This window comes from Talpa europaea (assembly GCF_964194135.1).
Source record: "Talpa europaea genome assembly, chromosome: 7".
NCBI classification, from domain to species: Eukaryota; Metazoa; Chordata; class Mammalia; order Eulipotyphla; family Talpidae; genus Talpa; species Talpa europaea.
Window position 1 is genome coordinate 126,706,891 of NC_140074.1, and position 12,879 is coordinate 126,719,769.

Here is a 12,879-nt window from a genome sequence, read left to right on the forward strand (position 1 = left end):
GGCAGAGGGCTGGACCCCATGCCTTCCAAAGAAGACAAGCCAGCTGGCTCCACCTGTTTCCCAGAGAAAGATGAGGAATTTGGAGAGTGCAAGGGGGAGAGTGTTTGAGGGAAGCGTGAGCCCGCTGCTGGCTTACAACAAGCAGGCAGCCGGGGCTCGGGGACAAATGGTCCACAGCCTACGTGTTTCTTTCTGGAACATTCCTCACTTCCTGGGCTTGGCTGGGGATCAGTCATGCTGTCGCTCCACTCTGGGGCAGGGGATCAGCCCTTGTGCTTCTTAGGCTTCTATAAATGGGTCCCTTTTCTGTAAGACCAAATGAGGTGCATCCGGTGAGGAAGAGCACCCCCAAAGTGCCCAGCAGGTCGGCAGCTCCGGCTGAGCCAGAGCCCCCTTGAGCTCTGAGGTCTACTGTCCATAAAAGGCAGAAGTCGCTCCCTGCTCCAGCTCTTCCTCGGCTTCCAGCCAGCCAAGCCTTCTCCTGGAAGAGCCCCTGCCATGGCTTTGTGACATGAATTTCAAGCAAAAGCCAGGGAGTAAGAACAAGGGGGCGCTTAGCTTGGAGACAGAGTTTTTGGGGAACAGGGACACAGAGTCACTTCCATCTTGAATGTTCTTTCTGCTGTAGACTCCTGGCTCTTCTGCGGACCTGGCATTGGGGTGGTGGGTGCCTCACCACAGAGGAGCAGCTCGCGAGCCCGGAAAGGCCAGTTCCATCCCCGGCGGGAAGACCTGCCGCCTCTCCAGAGTGTGTGCTGGCAGCTCCAGGGGCTGCGGACAATTTGTCTCATGGCCTGTACGCGCTGGACCAACGGGGGCGGGTCTGGGGCGCCGAGACAGACAGCATGCTTCTGGGGTGTCCATGCACACACACCAGGAAGGGCTTCTTCCTGTCCCTCCCACCCCGTGTCACTCCAGTAACCAGGCTAAAAAAGGAAGAAAAAAACCATACACAAAGGCCAGCCCAAGGGCCGAGGCGACACCACATCTGCACACAGTAGGGTGACAGCTGTCAAACACTCCTGCTGTGCCCGAGAGGAGGCAGGGAGAGGAAGCGAGGTGGCGCAACCGGAACAGAAGATGGTGTGAAGAGGCTAAGAGACAGTCTCATCTCAAAAATAATCCCCCAAAACAAAAACTTTTGTTTGAAGGTAGATCAAATGTTTTTATATATATATACACATATATATATATGTATGCATGTCTAATTGATCATGTAAAGTAGGCATTCTGTTTCGAAATTAGTTCTATGATAAAAAATTAATATATCTGATACAATGTGCAAGAGAGGCAGGGGGTGGAAGAGATGGAAGCACATGGCAGAGAATTAAGCTAAAACTTAATCATAAAAGCAGATTAGAAACAAGAGCCTTCACAAATATAGCACGATTGTGTCTTATAAAATTATTATAATACTCTCTTTTACTTGATACGACTATATCAATAATATAGATTCACTGTTATTAAGGTTTATTATAAACATGCAAAATTCATTGCATGATGCATTTGCAAAACATTAAAATCTTTCTAACGATAAAACATCTTTGAGCTGACAGGCATCCAGGTTTCCGGATTCTACAGCTCCTGGTGTGTCATTCGACATGAACTGCAAGTGGGAACTCAAACTGTGCTGTTTTCATCCCGAGGCGGATGCTGACGGCCAGAGACAGGAGGGAGCTCAACCAACAACAACGGATGCTACAGCCAACACTTTTAGTTACTATACATCGTACTCTCATAAAGGACATTGCAGCCTATCAAATAAATAAGTACAAAAGGGGTCGGGGCGTACACTTCAGCGTCTTAGGGGGTAGGTAGCAAAATATCGGGGGGTGGGGGGGTTGGCGAACGACACTTGTAAGTAGTGGCATGATTGCTGATGGCACCCTGATCGCAGCATAATCTCCCAGAGATTAAAATGGACACACACACACACACACTGGGTTACCCTTGATTTGAAATGATTTCACATGCTCATTTAGCAAAGTCCTTAGAAGATTTGGCCTCTTGAAAAGAAATGCAAGATCGAAATAGTTAGCAACCGAGGAGGAAACAGGAGGACAGATGCACCCCACACTCATCTGAGGTTTCCTTTCTCTCTTTTTTTAAAAACTGGCAACTGCTGGACCACGACTGGTCACGACGGTCAGCGTGTGGGGACAGAGAGTTTTCACGCTGGTTGCACCAGCAGGACTAGCTGGACCCAGCCTCCCGGGTTCTAGGGACTGTTTATTCCATCGAGCCGAGAACAGAAGCAGTGGGTATCCCCGAGCCTCCCTCACCCTCAACCCCACCCTGCTCATTCTCTGGGCTCACCATTCTCTCTTCCCAAAGACCTGTCGTGTGGAGATGCTTCCAGCCCACCGGGCAGGGGGCAGATTCACTTTGACATCTGTGGCTGGGGGATCCAGATGGAGAAAATCGACAGACAGAGGGCAAGGAAAACATACCAAGTCGTACCAAAAACAGGGCAAGGGTCTGTCTGCTTTCTAGGTAGTAACTCTACCTTCTGCCAGAGGTGACCCTTACATAACGAAACGGGACACTGGACATCACATTATCTTCCACTGAGATCATGTCTTGGTTGTAAGAGAGGGACCCTGGACGTTGCTTACGTTTGAACTAATAACCCTACAATTTTCAGGCCTCCATCTGGAACAAGAAACTAGGCCGCGGCCTTAAAATTTTAGGGTTAAGGATCATTTCCCACTGCTGGGGGCGCTGGGGGCAGGGGAGGCGTTGGTTCTCCTGGGTGAGTTTCATACTGCGCTCTGTAAGATGGGGTGCACGAACTGGGGGTTGACGTACGAGAACCCTTCAAAATCAGACTGGTCTATGTTAGCGATGACCAGCTGATCCGGCGGGGTGAGGACGGGCTGCCCTCGTGTGAAGAACTTGTCGAAGTTTTCTGCTCCTTTGCCACACTGTGGAGAAAAAAGAAAAAGAAGGAAAGGTCAGCAAATATCAGGGAGCCCAGGAGCAGCTCTCCCGGGGGCGCCATGGCGGAGGCGGCGGGGTGGGGTGGGGGGCATGGCCAGGCTGGAGGAATCCTGGAGGACTCGCAGACCTACTGTGTTCAAAGGCCAGGCACAGCCGACAACAGTGGAGTCACAGGTGGGACTTTTCAAAGACTCTGTACTGAGTCTCTTAAGAAGAAAGGCTCCGTCGGCCACGAGGCAGCAACGAGGAGACAGCCTCTCCGGCTCGCCTCACCTCCCAGCGCGAGTGGGGTGTGGGGTGTGGGCACGGAGGTTGCACACGTGGGCTCCCACTCATGGCTCCGGCTGAGCAGCCAGGACGACGGAGGGAATGCAGGCAGTGACCCCTGGGCGCAGAGGCTGACATTACTGCTCCCTATCAGGGTCTTTGCAGCCATATGGAAAGACAGTGCACTGTTATTCTCCCGAAGGGGATTCGCAAAAAATCGCGGCTATGTTCATGTTGGGGCAGTATCGGCGGAGGCGTGGCGGCACCGTTGGGACATTCGCGCACCCTGGATGTATCTGCCAGCAGGCAGACAGCAGGGCACGGATCCCACTCGCAGGGCACTCTCAGGCTGCGAGGTGGGGCGGCTTCTGCAGTCTGTCTTGGGTTTCCCCTCCTCCAGGGTCACCCCGGGGGCTCAAGGATGATGGGGCTGCCCTGTTGGGGACACTGAGAAACACAACAGCTTAAGCAGCACTGCTTGGGAGCCCGATCCCAAATGGGGGTGAGGGGTATCTCCCTCACTTTTCCAGCCACCCAGAAGGGCGGTGGCGCATCCTGGGGTGACTCTGAGACAGGAGTGTTTCGAGCGGCGCTGGTGATCCAGACCACAGCACTTCCACCTGCTGGCACCACGGCAGTGTGAGCTGAGCGGAGCGCAAGTTTCCAGACTACCCAGGCATCCCTGATCCCCAACAGCTCTCGATACACTGTCCTTCCACTTCCCCAGCTGTGAACTGGGCAGACCCACTGTCACCCCCTCCCCGGCTGCTACGAGGTTAAATGTCCTGCTGCGCACAGAGCTAGGAACGGACCAGCTGTGATTTCCCTGATGCCACCGAGTCCTCCCAGCTGCACTTTCTTGTCTCTTCCCTAGCTTCTAGCAGGTGTCCAAGAGAATCTAGTCCATTAAACTTTTCCTCCCCGCCAAGCAACAAGATGAACCTAAGTACGTGTCGTGCTGGCGAGCATATCAAAAATTCAAATTAAGGTCTTCAGAACAGTTTTCCTTTCCCTGAAGTGACCACCTGCTCTAACTGGAGGGGTGCTCAGACTAATACCGGGTGGGTGGGCATGTGCAGGACGTGAGTGTTGGGGAGGTGGGGATTGTTGGGGCCCTTCCTGTCATGCAGTGGAGGCCACCCTGACTCTTGGTCCCCCTCACGGGGGGCCCTCCTGCAGGAGGGCAGGCAGTGCCCGACGTCTCCTGAGAAAGGCACCCAGCATGATGGGCAGAGGGCAGCAGAGGCAGAGTCTGGGCACCTCCCACAGGCACAGGCCACCCCAAACCATTCCAAAGGCACTTCAGGGAAGAAAGAGGGGCACAATGCTTCCTCCCAAAAATCAGTCAGGGCCCTGCCACAGGCCAGCAGTGACACCCCCCCACTTCCCTGCCCCTGCCAACAGAACCAGCCTCCACAGACCACTGCTTTCTGACGCGGCCGTGATGATCGCAGCAGCCAAAGAACCAGCCCTCCTCAGGGGGTGCTGGCATTCCCACCTGGGGTGGTTTGGTGTCTCCTCTCCCCTGCCCCACCTCCCCTGACGCTTGGCAACGTGGGGATTCACTCGGGTTGTCGTGACTCGGGCAGGAGGGGCTATAGCGGCTGGTGCACAGCGGCCAAGGATGCTGCTCCAACCTGTCACGACCAAGAACCGTGGGCGGTGCTGTCGCTGGGATGCGCCAGGATGGCAAGGCAAGGTCGGGCGGATCCCAAGGTCAGCGTGAGGGTAGAGATGGAGGCCAAGTGAGAAAAAAGGCAAGAACCATACTTGAGGGCAGAGGCTGGAGAAGCTGCAGGAGCCTGTGGTGGGGGGAAAAGTTGTGAGCAAGGGTTAGCGCCTCGGTGGAGCTGGCTCTGAGGACAACGTCCTTCCGGAACCTGATTAGGCAACACCCACTGCCTGGAAGATTTCAAGCGAATCTCTGTAGGTGCTCCCTGAAGCTGGGCCATGTGCTCTGTTAAAGAGATCATTTGCATTCCTTTTATTATTCCTTAACCATGCCAAGATGAGCAAGAGGGTAAAAAATACAAGAAGGGGAAGTCTCTAAGAAGAGGCAGGCAGGCCAAGCTAAAATGTCTCTCACTGGCTGGAGATTGATCCATCTCGCTTGAGCTTGGTCCATCTGTTCTGTGAAGAGAACACCCAGGTCTGATTTTCCTTTGAGCAGCATCTTTATGATATTCACAAAGCATCTTCCAATGGGAAAGTTCTAGAAGCCAAGGCTTAACTGCCAAAGAAAGATAAAATAGGAACTGAAACCCCTGGCCCTCTTCTTTCTCACTCTAAATCTCTTTGGAATTTCCCTTGATCTTAAGAGCGAGGAACCACAATTTAGAAAATGAAAGTTTTCCATAAACCTGTTCACTGGGGTGGAGAGGCCTGGGGCTAGGCCTGGGGCTAGGCCTGGGGCTAGCAAGAATAAGACTGTACATATGAAGGCATCTTTCAGCTTGTCACAGGGAAGAAAGTTCTGGAAAAGCTGGAGGCTAAATCTGAGTATCAGAGGAGAGCCAAGGCTCTGAAGGACTTGTTATTCTGAGGTAGATGATACTAGAAAGTTGCCCCCCCATCCCCTCCCGCCAAGGGGTGAAAGGTAGGTCTACCACAAACTCAGTACTATGAGATCCAGTGCTCATATTCTACCATGGAAGACCTCTCAGTGCTTTCAAAACAGGCCCTCCATTAGGCCCAGAAATAATCTTCAAAAGCCAAATTAGAGAAGATCTTGAACAACTTGCTTTTCAAGACATTTGTGTGGAGACCTGTAACTAGTCTGTTACCACCACACCCTCACCTACTGAAAAGGATAATGAAAATCAGAGCTCCGGGGATCCTTGGGGAAGTCAGAGAATAACTTCCATGAGCTACTGGATTTTTAAGATGGAAAATAGCCTTCCTGCCACCTGTGAGCCAATCTTCCTCACAACCATCAGATTGATGGGCACTGGGCCTCGGCTCGGTTGCCATCTTGGATCTGTGAAGACCAGGTAGAGGCCCGAAGTGTGAGGGGCTCTGGTGACACCTATTCCTACCTGTGAATGTATGAATGAGCGATTAAGTGAATGAGGGATGGTAAGAGTGAAAATTGAAGCTGTCCTGACTAAAAACATCCTCACAATATTCCTCAAGGGTGGAGTGGGAAGGTTATTACCACAGCCACCAGGGAGGGAGGCCTCCAGAGTCTGCGACAACAGGCAGGTTCGGGTTGTCCCAGCCTCAGGGTCATGTGACAACATGCAGCCGTGGAAAGCAACATTTGTTACTTGTGAACAAAATCCCTTGTCTGAGGGTGCAACATCTTCACTTCCAAAGATGGCACCTTTAACCAACTGCAGCTTTGCCATCTGGGACAAAGATGGAGGAAAGGCAGTAGCAAGAGGCAGCCCCAACATGCTGGGCAGTGTCGCGGCCCAGATGGGCGCACCGGTACTCCCCAATTAGATGATGACTATTATGTACAAACGCCCCCGGGGGGAAATGGGGAGTACAGTGGGGTGAAGGGCCACACCAGAGGTCAAAAGCCCAGGGTGTAGCTTTGGGTCATTCACTGCATCTCTTTGTAAGGGTGACAGAGTTGTATATCCACCTGCCAAGGTTGTCGTGAGGATGGAAGGAAGCAGTGGTATGTGACCTTTCTAAGTGATCGGGAGTGAGACAGACGTAAGGCACGACAGGGTAAGAAGCACCTGGGATGGGGAAGAAAGATGATAGCAGGTGAGGGATGAGTGGACATTAGGGATCATCTCCCTCCCTTCGCTCCTGGTGCAGGGGTGACTCCTCTGTTAGGCCGACATCCTGCCCACTTGGTAAATCATCAACTCCTACAATGAACGCAAGCGACGTCAGCCACGGCAGAGGTGTGACAAAGCCAGAAGAGATGTGAGTCCAAGTGGAGTTTCAGGTGGCGCTGCCCCGCCATCCAGAGCCCTGTGTGGCAGACGGGAGCCTGTGAATCTGACTTGGGACAGGTCTCACTCCTGTCCTCTCCCTTGGTGTCCCTGACACAAGGCATGTAACCCCACGGTGGCTGGTATGGGAGTTAGGGTGTGAATCACTCGAAGGCACTGCCATTGCAAAATAAGACCAAATGGAAACCCAAAATGCAGGAAGAGCATGGGGCAGTCCAGGAGCAAAGGTGTGGGGTACAGCCAAGCAGAAAGGAAACAGAGGACAGCGGAGATGGCTGACAACTACCAGAGGCAGCAGGTATGCCCCCAGCTCACAGCTGTACGCTGCCTTCATTTAGTTAAATAACCAGCAGCAGAAAGGGGCAGGTGCACTCTGCTGGGCCTCCTGGGGGTCAGGTCCACTCTCTGGAACCAGCCTGTGGTGGGTCTGTCCTTCCTATGACAGTCAGCATGCTCAGGGAGTGTCTTCCATGGGGACCAACGTGGCAGAAGCTCACGCAATGGCTTAGAAAGTGAGGCTAGCTTTCTTGATGTGTCACGGAGATGAGCCCACCGAAGGCCAGGATGGCCACTGAGCCGGTGCAGTCTGGTACAAGAAGTTTGGAGAATGAGAGTGGGCAGAGGAGCATATTTGGAAAACGGTCAGCGCCTTCCCTGGGGATTTAAGACCTGCCTTGGACACACTGCCGAGACACATCGCTGTGTGGAAGAGCAAGGTGCCGAGGCTGGCACTGCACAACCTCGCTGCTGTATCCACGACACAGGTGCACGACCTTCTGGAAGATTCCAGAAAAGAGAGTGAAGAGTGGGACCCGTCGCTGGGGAGGAGGAAGCGCCACCTTTTCATTTTGTATCCTTCTACAACTGTGTGCTGTTTGATGGCTCTTCTTTTACCCTGCAGAGGTAAATGCTTTTTAATGCTTTCGGATGGGGCCTCCCGCACTGCCCTCCTGAGAGACAGGAGACAGACTCTGGCTTCCTGGACAGAGCCAATAGCGCACCTGTCCCCTGAGGCCTTAAAGCACATGCCAGGAAGGGTGGACTCTGGTCTGGGGGAGCTGGGTTTCTCTGGGTTTGCTGGAAGGCCGTAAGCTACACACTCGCCAAGTGGACTCTTGCACAGGTTCCAGACTATCCTGGGCTGCCCTCTTGGTCTTTATACTAATGACCAGCTCTAGAGGACAAAGGCTCCTGTCCCATCTTCGTGGGTCATTACGAACAACAGGATTTGTCAACTCACACACCCGTCACCACTGGGGCTCCCCGAGTCTCGCGGCAGAGCTACTTATTTGTATTGATTATTATTTTAAGTGTCTCGCTTCTTCCCCTTTCTCTTTCAAGCAAACGCACATTGTGGGGGATGGCTGCCCAAGCCTGGGGGGCTGCTTGCTGCTAATGAACCGAGATGCTGTCTTCGCTGGTGTAAAGGCTTAATTCAAACCTGAACACACCGCGACGCGGCAGATTCCGGTCTCCAAAGGCTGGTTAGTGCGCGTGTGTCATCGGTGAAGCTTCTGAGCCTCGAGCATCTCAATTTTAATTAGCATCATGGTTGCCGGTTCCACCGAAAGGCCGAGAAAACGAACTAGCCTGCTCCCCGAGAGAACCGATTAGTCGCACGCCAGGCCCCTCCTTCTCTTGCCTGCTGCTGCTTCGTAGAAATCAATTTTCAGAGCAACCCTTGAAAGAACAGAGTAGCCTGAGAAGTCCTTCGCTGGAGGAAATACACACGGAATTATTCAGGTGCGAAGAGGCGAACGTCTGCAGCTTATTCTCCAATGGCCCAGGAGAAAAACAACACGTGTATGTGTGACTGTCCACGCGCACCCAGAGAGAGGGAGGCGGCGAGCAGGATAAAGAGGTGGCAAGATGTCACCCCCAGGGGTCTGGGCAGAGGGCAGGCAGCCATTCTTTATACTGATTTTGCAACTCTTCTGAGCTGCAATGCAATTTCTAAAATCAGAAATTCTTGCGAGATAAGTTGGGGGAAAAGGAACAATACACGAACTCTGGTGATTTAACCATCATCAAACTCTCTCACCACACCAGTGGCCCCATGAAATCAAGGACTTCAAGGTGACCAGGGCAGGCTGTGTGGGGGGTTCTTGGCGCTTGATCTTTTGGGCTCTAGCCGTGAGGTGCATGATGACCTGATGAAGTGTTTCCATCCCTCCCTTTGGATAAAATATATCGCGATGTCTCCAGAAAGGCAGGCCTCTGCCCACGGCGCTCTCTGCTCATCTGTTGGCTCTGAGATAGATCTGAGGGGTTAACTTTCTACATCCATTTCTCTCCAGAGACCTTCTAAGAAAGAAGGGCGAGTGTTTTGGGCCTGCCTACTCTTTGGCTCTGGGTGCTAGTGGACAGGACTCAAAAGAAAAATCAGCTAACTGCCTTTCTGATATTTGTATAAACTGTATTTATCGCCGGCAGGAGAAACGGAAGGCTGTGCCTGGCATTTTATTCAGATGGAAAATAAATCAGGATAAAAGACTACAAAATTTGAAGAGACACCGGATCAGAATCTCAGGCCCAAATGCGTGCCTCTGAGGGCCCGCTGGCTGGCCCAACACGCTGGCCTTTTTCCAGTAAAGCAGAGGAAAGGACTTTCTCCTTTGGCAAGTGCTCGGGACGCTCAGCCAAGCGGGCTGGCTGCCAGCACCACCTCGTTTACCGATGCCACGAGATGCAGCCTGAGCCCTCTCATTTCTCACTGATCATTAGCATTTTCAGGGGTGATATCATTACAGAACATAAAAAAGCTTCTTAAAAGGGTTCTCCTGAACTTTAGTCAGCCCCTTTGTGATGGCTCAGTTTGTGGCTCAGGATATGAGGCTGATGGTCCTGTGTCTAGGGGGTGGTGGAGGCGCTCCTTGACGAGTCACTGAAAAGCTTTGCATTTTTCCCATAAAGAAGAGCTGCCTCGGGGCCTCCCCTCCAGGAGAGCATGACCAGGTGCCAGTGGTTTTGTTTTACACAAATCAGCACACCAAAGGCTCTACTTCAAGTGTTGTCCTGTCTTCTAGAAATTTGTCTTTCTTCACAACTGCCCACAGTGGCCTTCTGGAGACACAGTTCCTGCTGGAATGGGCTCTCTCCCCTCGGGGGCCCTTGCAGCTCAGAGCCTTGTCTCCCTGCTTCCCCTTCTGCACCTGGCATGTGAGCAGGTGGGCCTCTGAGCTCCCAGACTCACCTCCCCAAGGGAGCTGGCCATGGCCCTCATTCCCCATGCCGGCCACTCTCTTGCTCCTTTCTGTGTGACCTCAGAGAGGACGCAGGCCATGGCCCTGCCGCACACCCCAGCCCAGCAGTGCAGTGAGCTGGGAGGTCACGCGTGGAGAGGCCAAATGTGGAGTGGCCTGAGGGTCAAGGGCGTGTGAGCAGTCTGCTGCTGCGTTTTGGTCTATTCTGGTGATGTTGCTCTGGTTGGCAGAAAAATGAAAAAGATAGGACACCCCAGGGACCCCGGGTCCTGCGGAAGAGCTCCGTGGCTGTCTGGTGACAGATACTTCTTCTACTCTTCAGGGAGCCAGTGAGTCCAGAATAATCTTTTGTTGGCGATTCAACCAAAAAGTTAAAAATAAAACACAGACAAGACTCCTGAGCTTAAAGCACAAGCTTGACCCCTGGAAGTGCCCGCCAGCAGCAGTGGACATCTGGGGTCTTGATTTCATGGGAACCAGGGGCAGCTGTCCCCCACCTGATGTATCTCAGCACTCGCTGAGGCAGCACTGAGCAAGCCTGACCAACGTGGACAAGCTGAGTGAGCCGGGTGGGAAACACCGCTCAGTGGAGAGAGGCCTCAGACACGGGCTCCTGGACACCAGGAGTCGGAACCCGCGCCAGCTTCTCGTCGATGGCCTCGGCCGGTCTCTGTGACATGACCCAATGTCTGCAGAGACTTTTGTCTGCCATGAATTTAATGTGTGCACGCCTTTCGGCTTTTTAATTAGTGTGGGATCAGGGAACTACACTCTTTGGCAGTAAAGCTAGGTGGCCACATGGAGGAGTTGTTTTATGGACGTTGGCTCTCCGTGCCAGGGAAACCCTGCAGCCTCCAGGAAAGGTTGGCCATGGCTGCCCCTCAGTGTAAGGTTGGCCATGGCTCGTCAGTGTTGGGCTGCGTGGACTGTTCCTGGGGTTCAGTCTGTCCATCCTGCGTGGCTCCATGAGCACAGAGCCATGTTCGGGGAGGCTGCTGGGGCGCGGTGAGTGTGCCTGTGTGCCTGCGTGGAATGTGGCCACAGCGGAGGAACAGGAAACTGGGTGTCCTGGGACGGAACTTTCTACTCCATCTCTTTGCCCCTGACTCTCTGCTGCTCCCTGCATCAAGCTGCAGCAGAGGAGGCCTCTCTGTCCCCCTGACCAGAGCGCTCACAGGCGGCTTTTCCCACAGAACCTTCCGGCCTGGTCCTCTGAGAGTTCCGGGCCGTTTCCTCACAGCCAGAGGTGACGTGTTCTTTCTTTGATTTTCATCAGCAGTCAGTTAAAAACCAACCAAACGGCAGCACCGCAGGAGTCAGCAGGAAGCGCCTCATGGGGCTTAGCTTCCAGCGATTCCCGTCACCCGTGGCCCACAGCAAATAACCTGCAGCCAGGTGACCCTGTGTCTCCCCGCACCTGAACTGAGGGCCGCGGTGTCCACCGAGAGAGGGAGAATGTGCCAATGCACAATTTCTCCTGAAAATAAGGAGAGGATGAGTAGGAGAAGATGTGGTCTCATGTCTCTCTGCGCTGGGACTGACAAGCGAGTGCCCCCGGCTCAGCCCTTAATGCAACGCCCCGCGTGTCTCTACGCTGTTTCTGCGAAGAAGCTAAGCCGAACATGAGAGACTATTGTGTTCTTTCCAGATTTTAAAGAGGCTGAATAAATATGAAAGGGAAAAAAGAAAATCCCAGAAGAATTCTCCACTAAGGCCATTTATCACTGTTTCCACCCCGTAAAACCAGGCTTTGCAGATTGCAGGGCAGGGCTCGTGGGCACCGCAAGTCTGGCTGCAGAGAAGTGCTGGGGGCCGGCAGCGGGGGCACATGCAGAAGGGCCCCAATTTGAGGTGATGATTCAGGAGGAAGTCAAGTGACCTGATTAATTTTAGTTTTTCTTCAATGGGTGCTAAAAATATCTTGGAAAAATAAAATCAGTAGGTGCAACAACAGCAGTTTTATCCTTAGGGGACACATCAGCATATTTGATGAGGGGGGGCTGCTCTAAGAATAAAGACCCTGGGATAGTCTCCCTGCCTCTCACAGGGCACCTGTCAGAGGAGACAGAGTTGGGCGGAACCAACACAGTGGAGATGACTGGAGTGAAGCTGCTTTCCCTGTGGTCTTGGGAGCAGGGGTTCTGAGGTGACTCCCCAATACCAGCCACAGGATGAGCCCTCAGACGTGGGCCTTGGGAGAAGCAGACTCCCGGGGCGGCGCTGCAGAGGGCAGGTGCTGAGAGTGAGTACACTGCCCTCTAAGGATGCTCAGCTTATCTCCAGAGAGAGGAACATCTGGACACGTAACTGGCTGCAACCAGCATCCAGAGAACCAGTGCGGCGGTCATGGAGATAGAGCGACGGTGAGGAGGTCACAGATCCCCTGCTCCCAGCCAGCTGTGTGCCCTTGGGCAAGTCACTCAGCCTCTCTGTCTGTGCCTCAGATTACTCAACTGCAAATACACCCACCTCAACGTGCTTTACCAACTACTTCGTAAACCACTGGAGAACAGGGCCTGGCATATAGAGTTTGGTAAATAAATGGGAATCACATGGGA

At 53.1% G+C, this 12,879-nt stretch overlaps 1 protein-coding gene across 2 annotated transcripts in view; it reads right to left on the reverse strand.

The window, feature by feature from the left end:
- Nucleotides 1–2,759: 2,759 nt before the first annotated feature.
- PRKCA (protein kinase C alpha) overlaps nt 2,760–12,879 on the reverse strand; it is a gene marked incomplete at both ends in the record, with an annotated part of 329,542 nt that continues 319,422 nt past the window's right edge. For both annotated transcript variants that reach the window (XM_084238933.1, XM_084238932.1), the window contains one exon: nt 2,760–2,924. In XM_084238933.1, coding sequence (XP_084095059.1) covers nt 2,760–2,924 — 165 coding nt within the window. The remainder of the gene's footprint in view (nt 2,925–12,879) is intronic.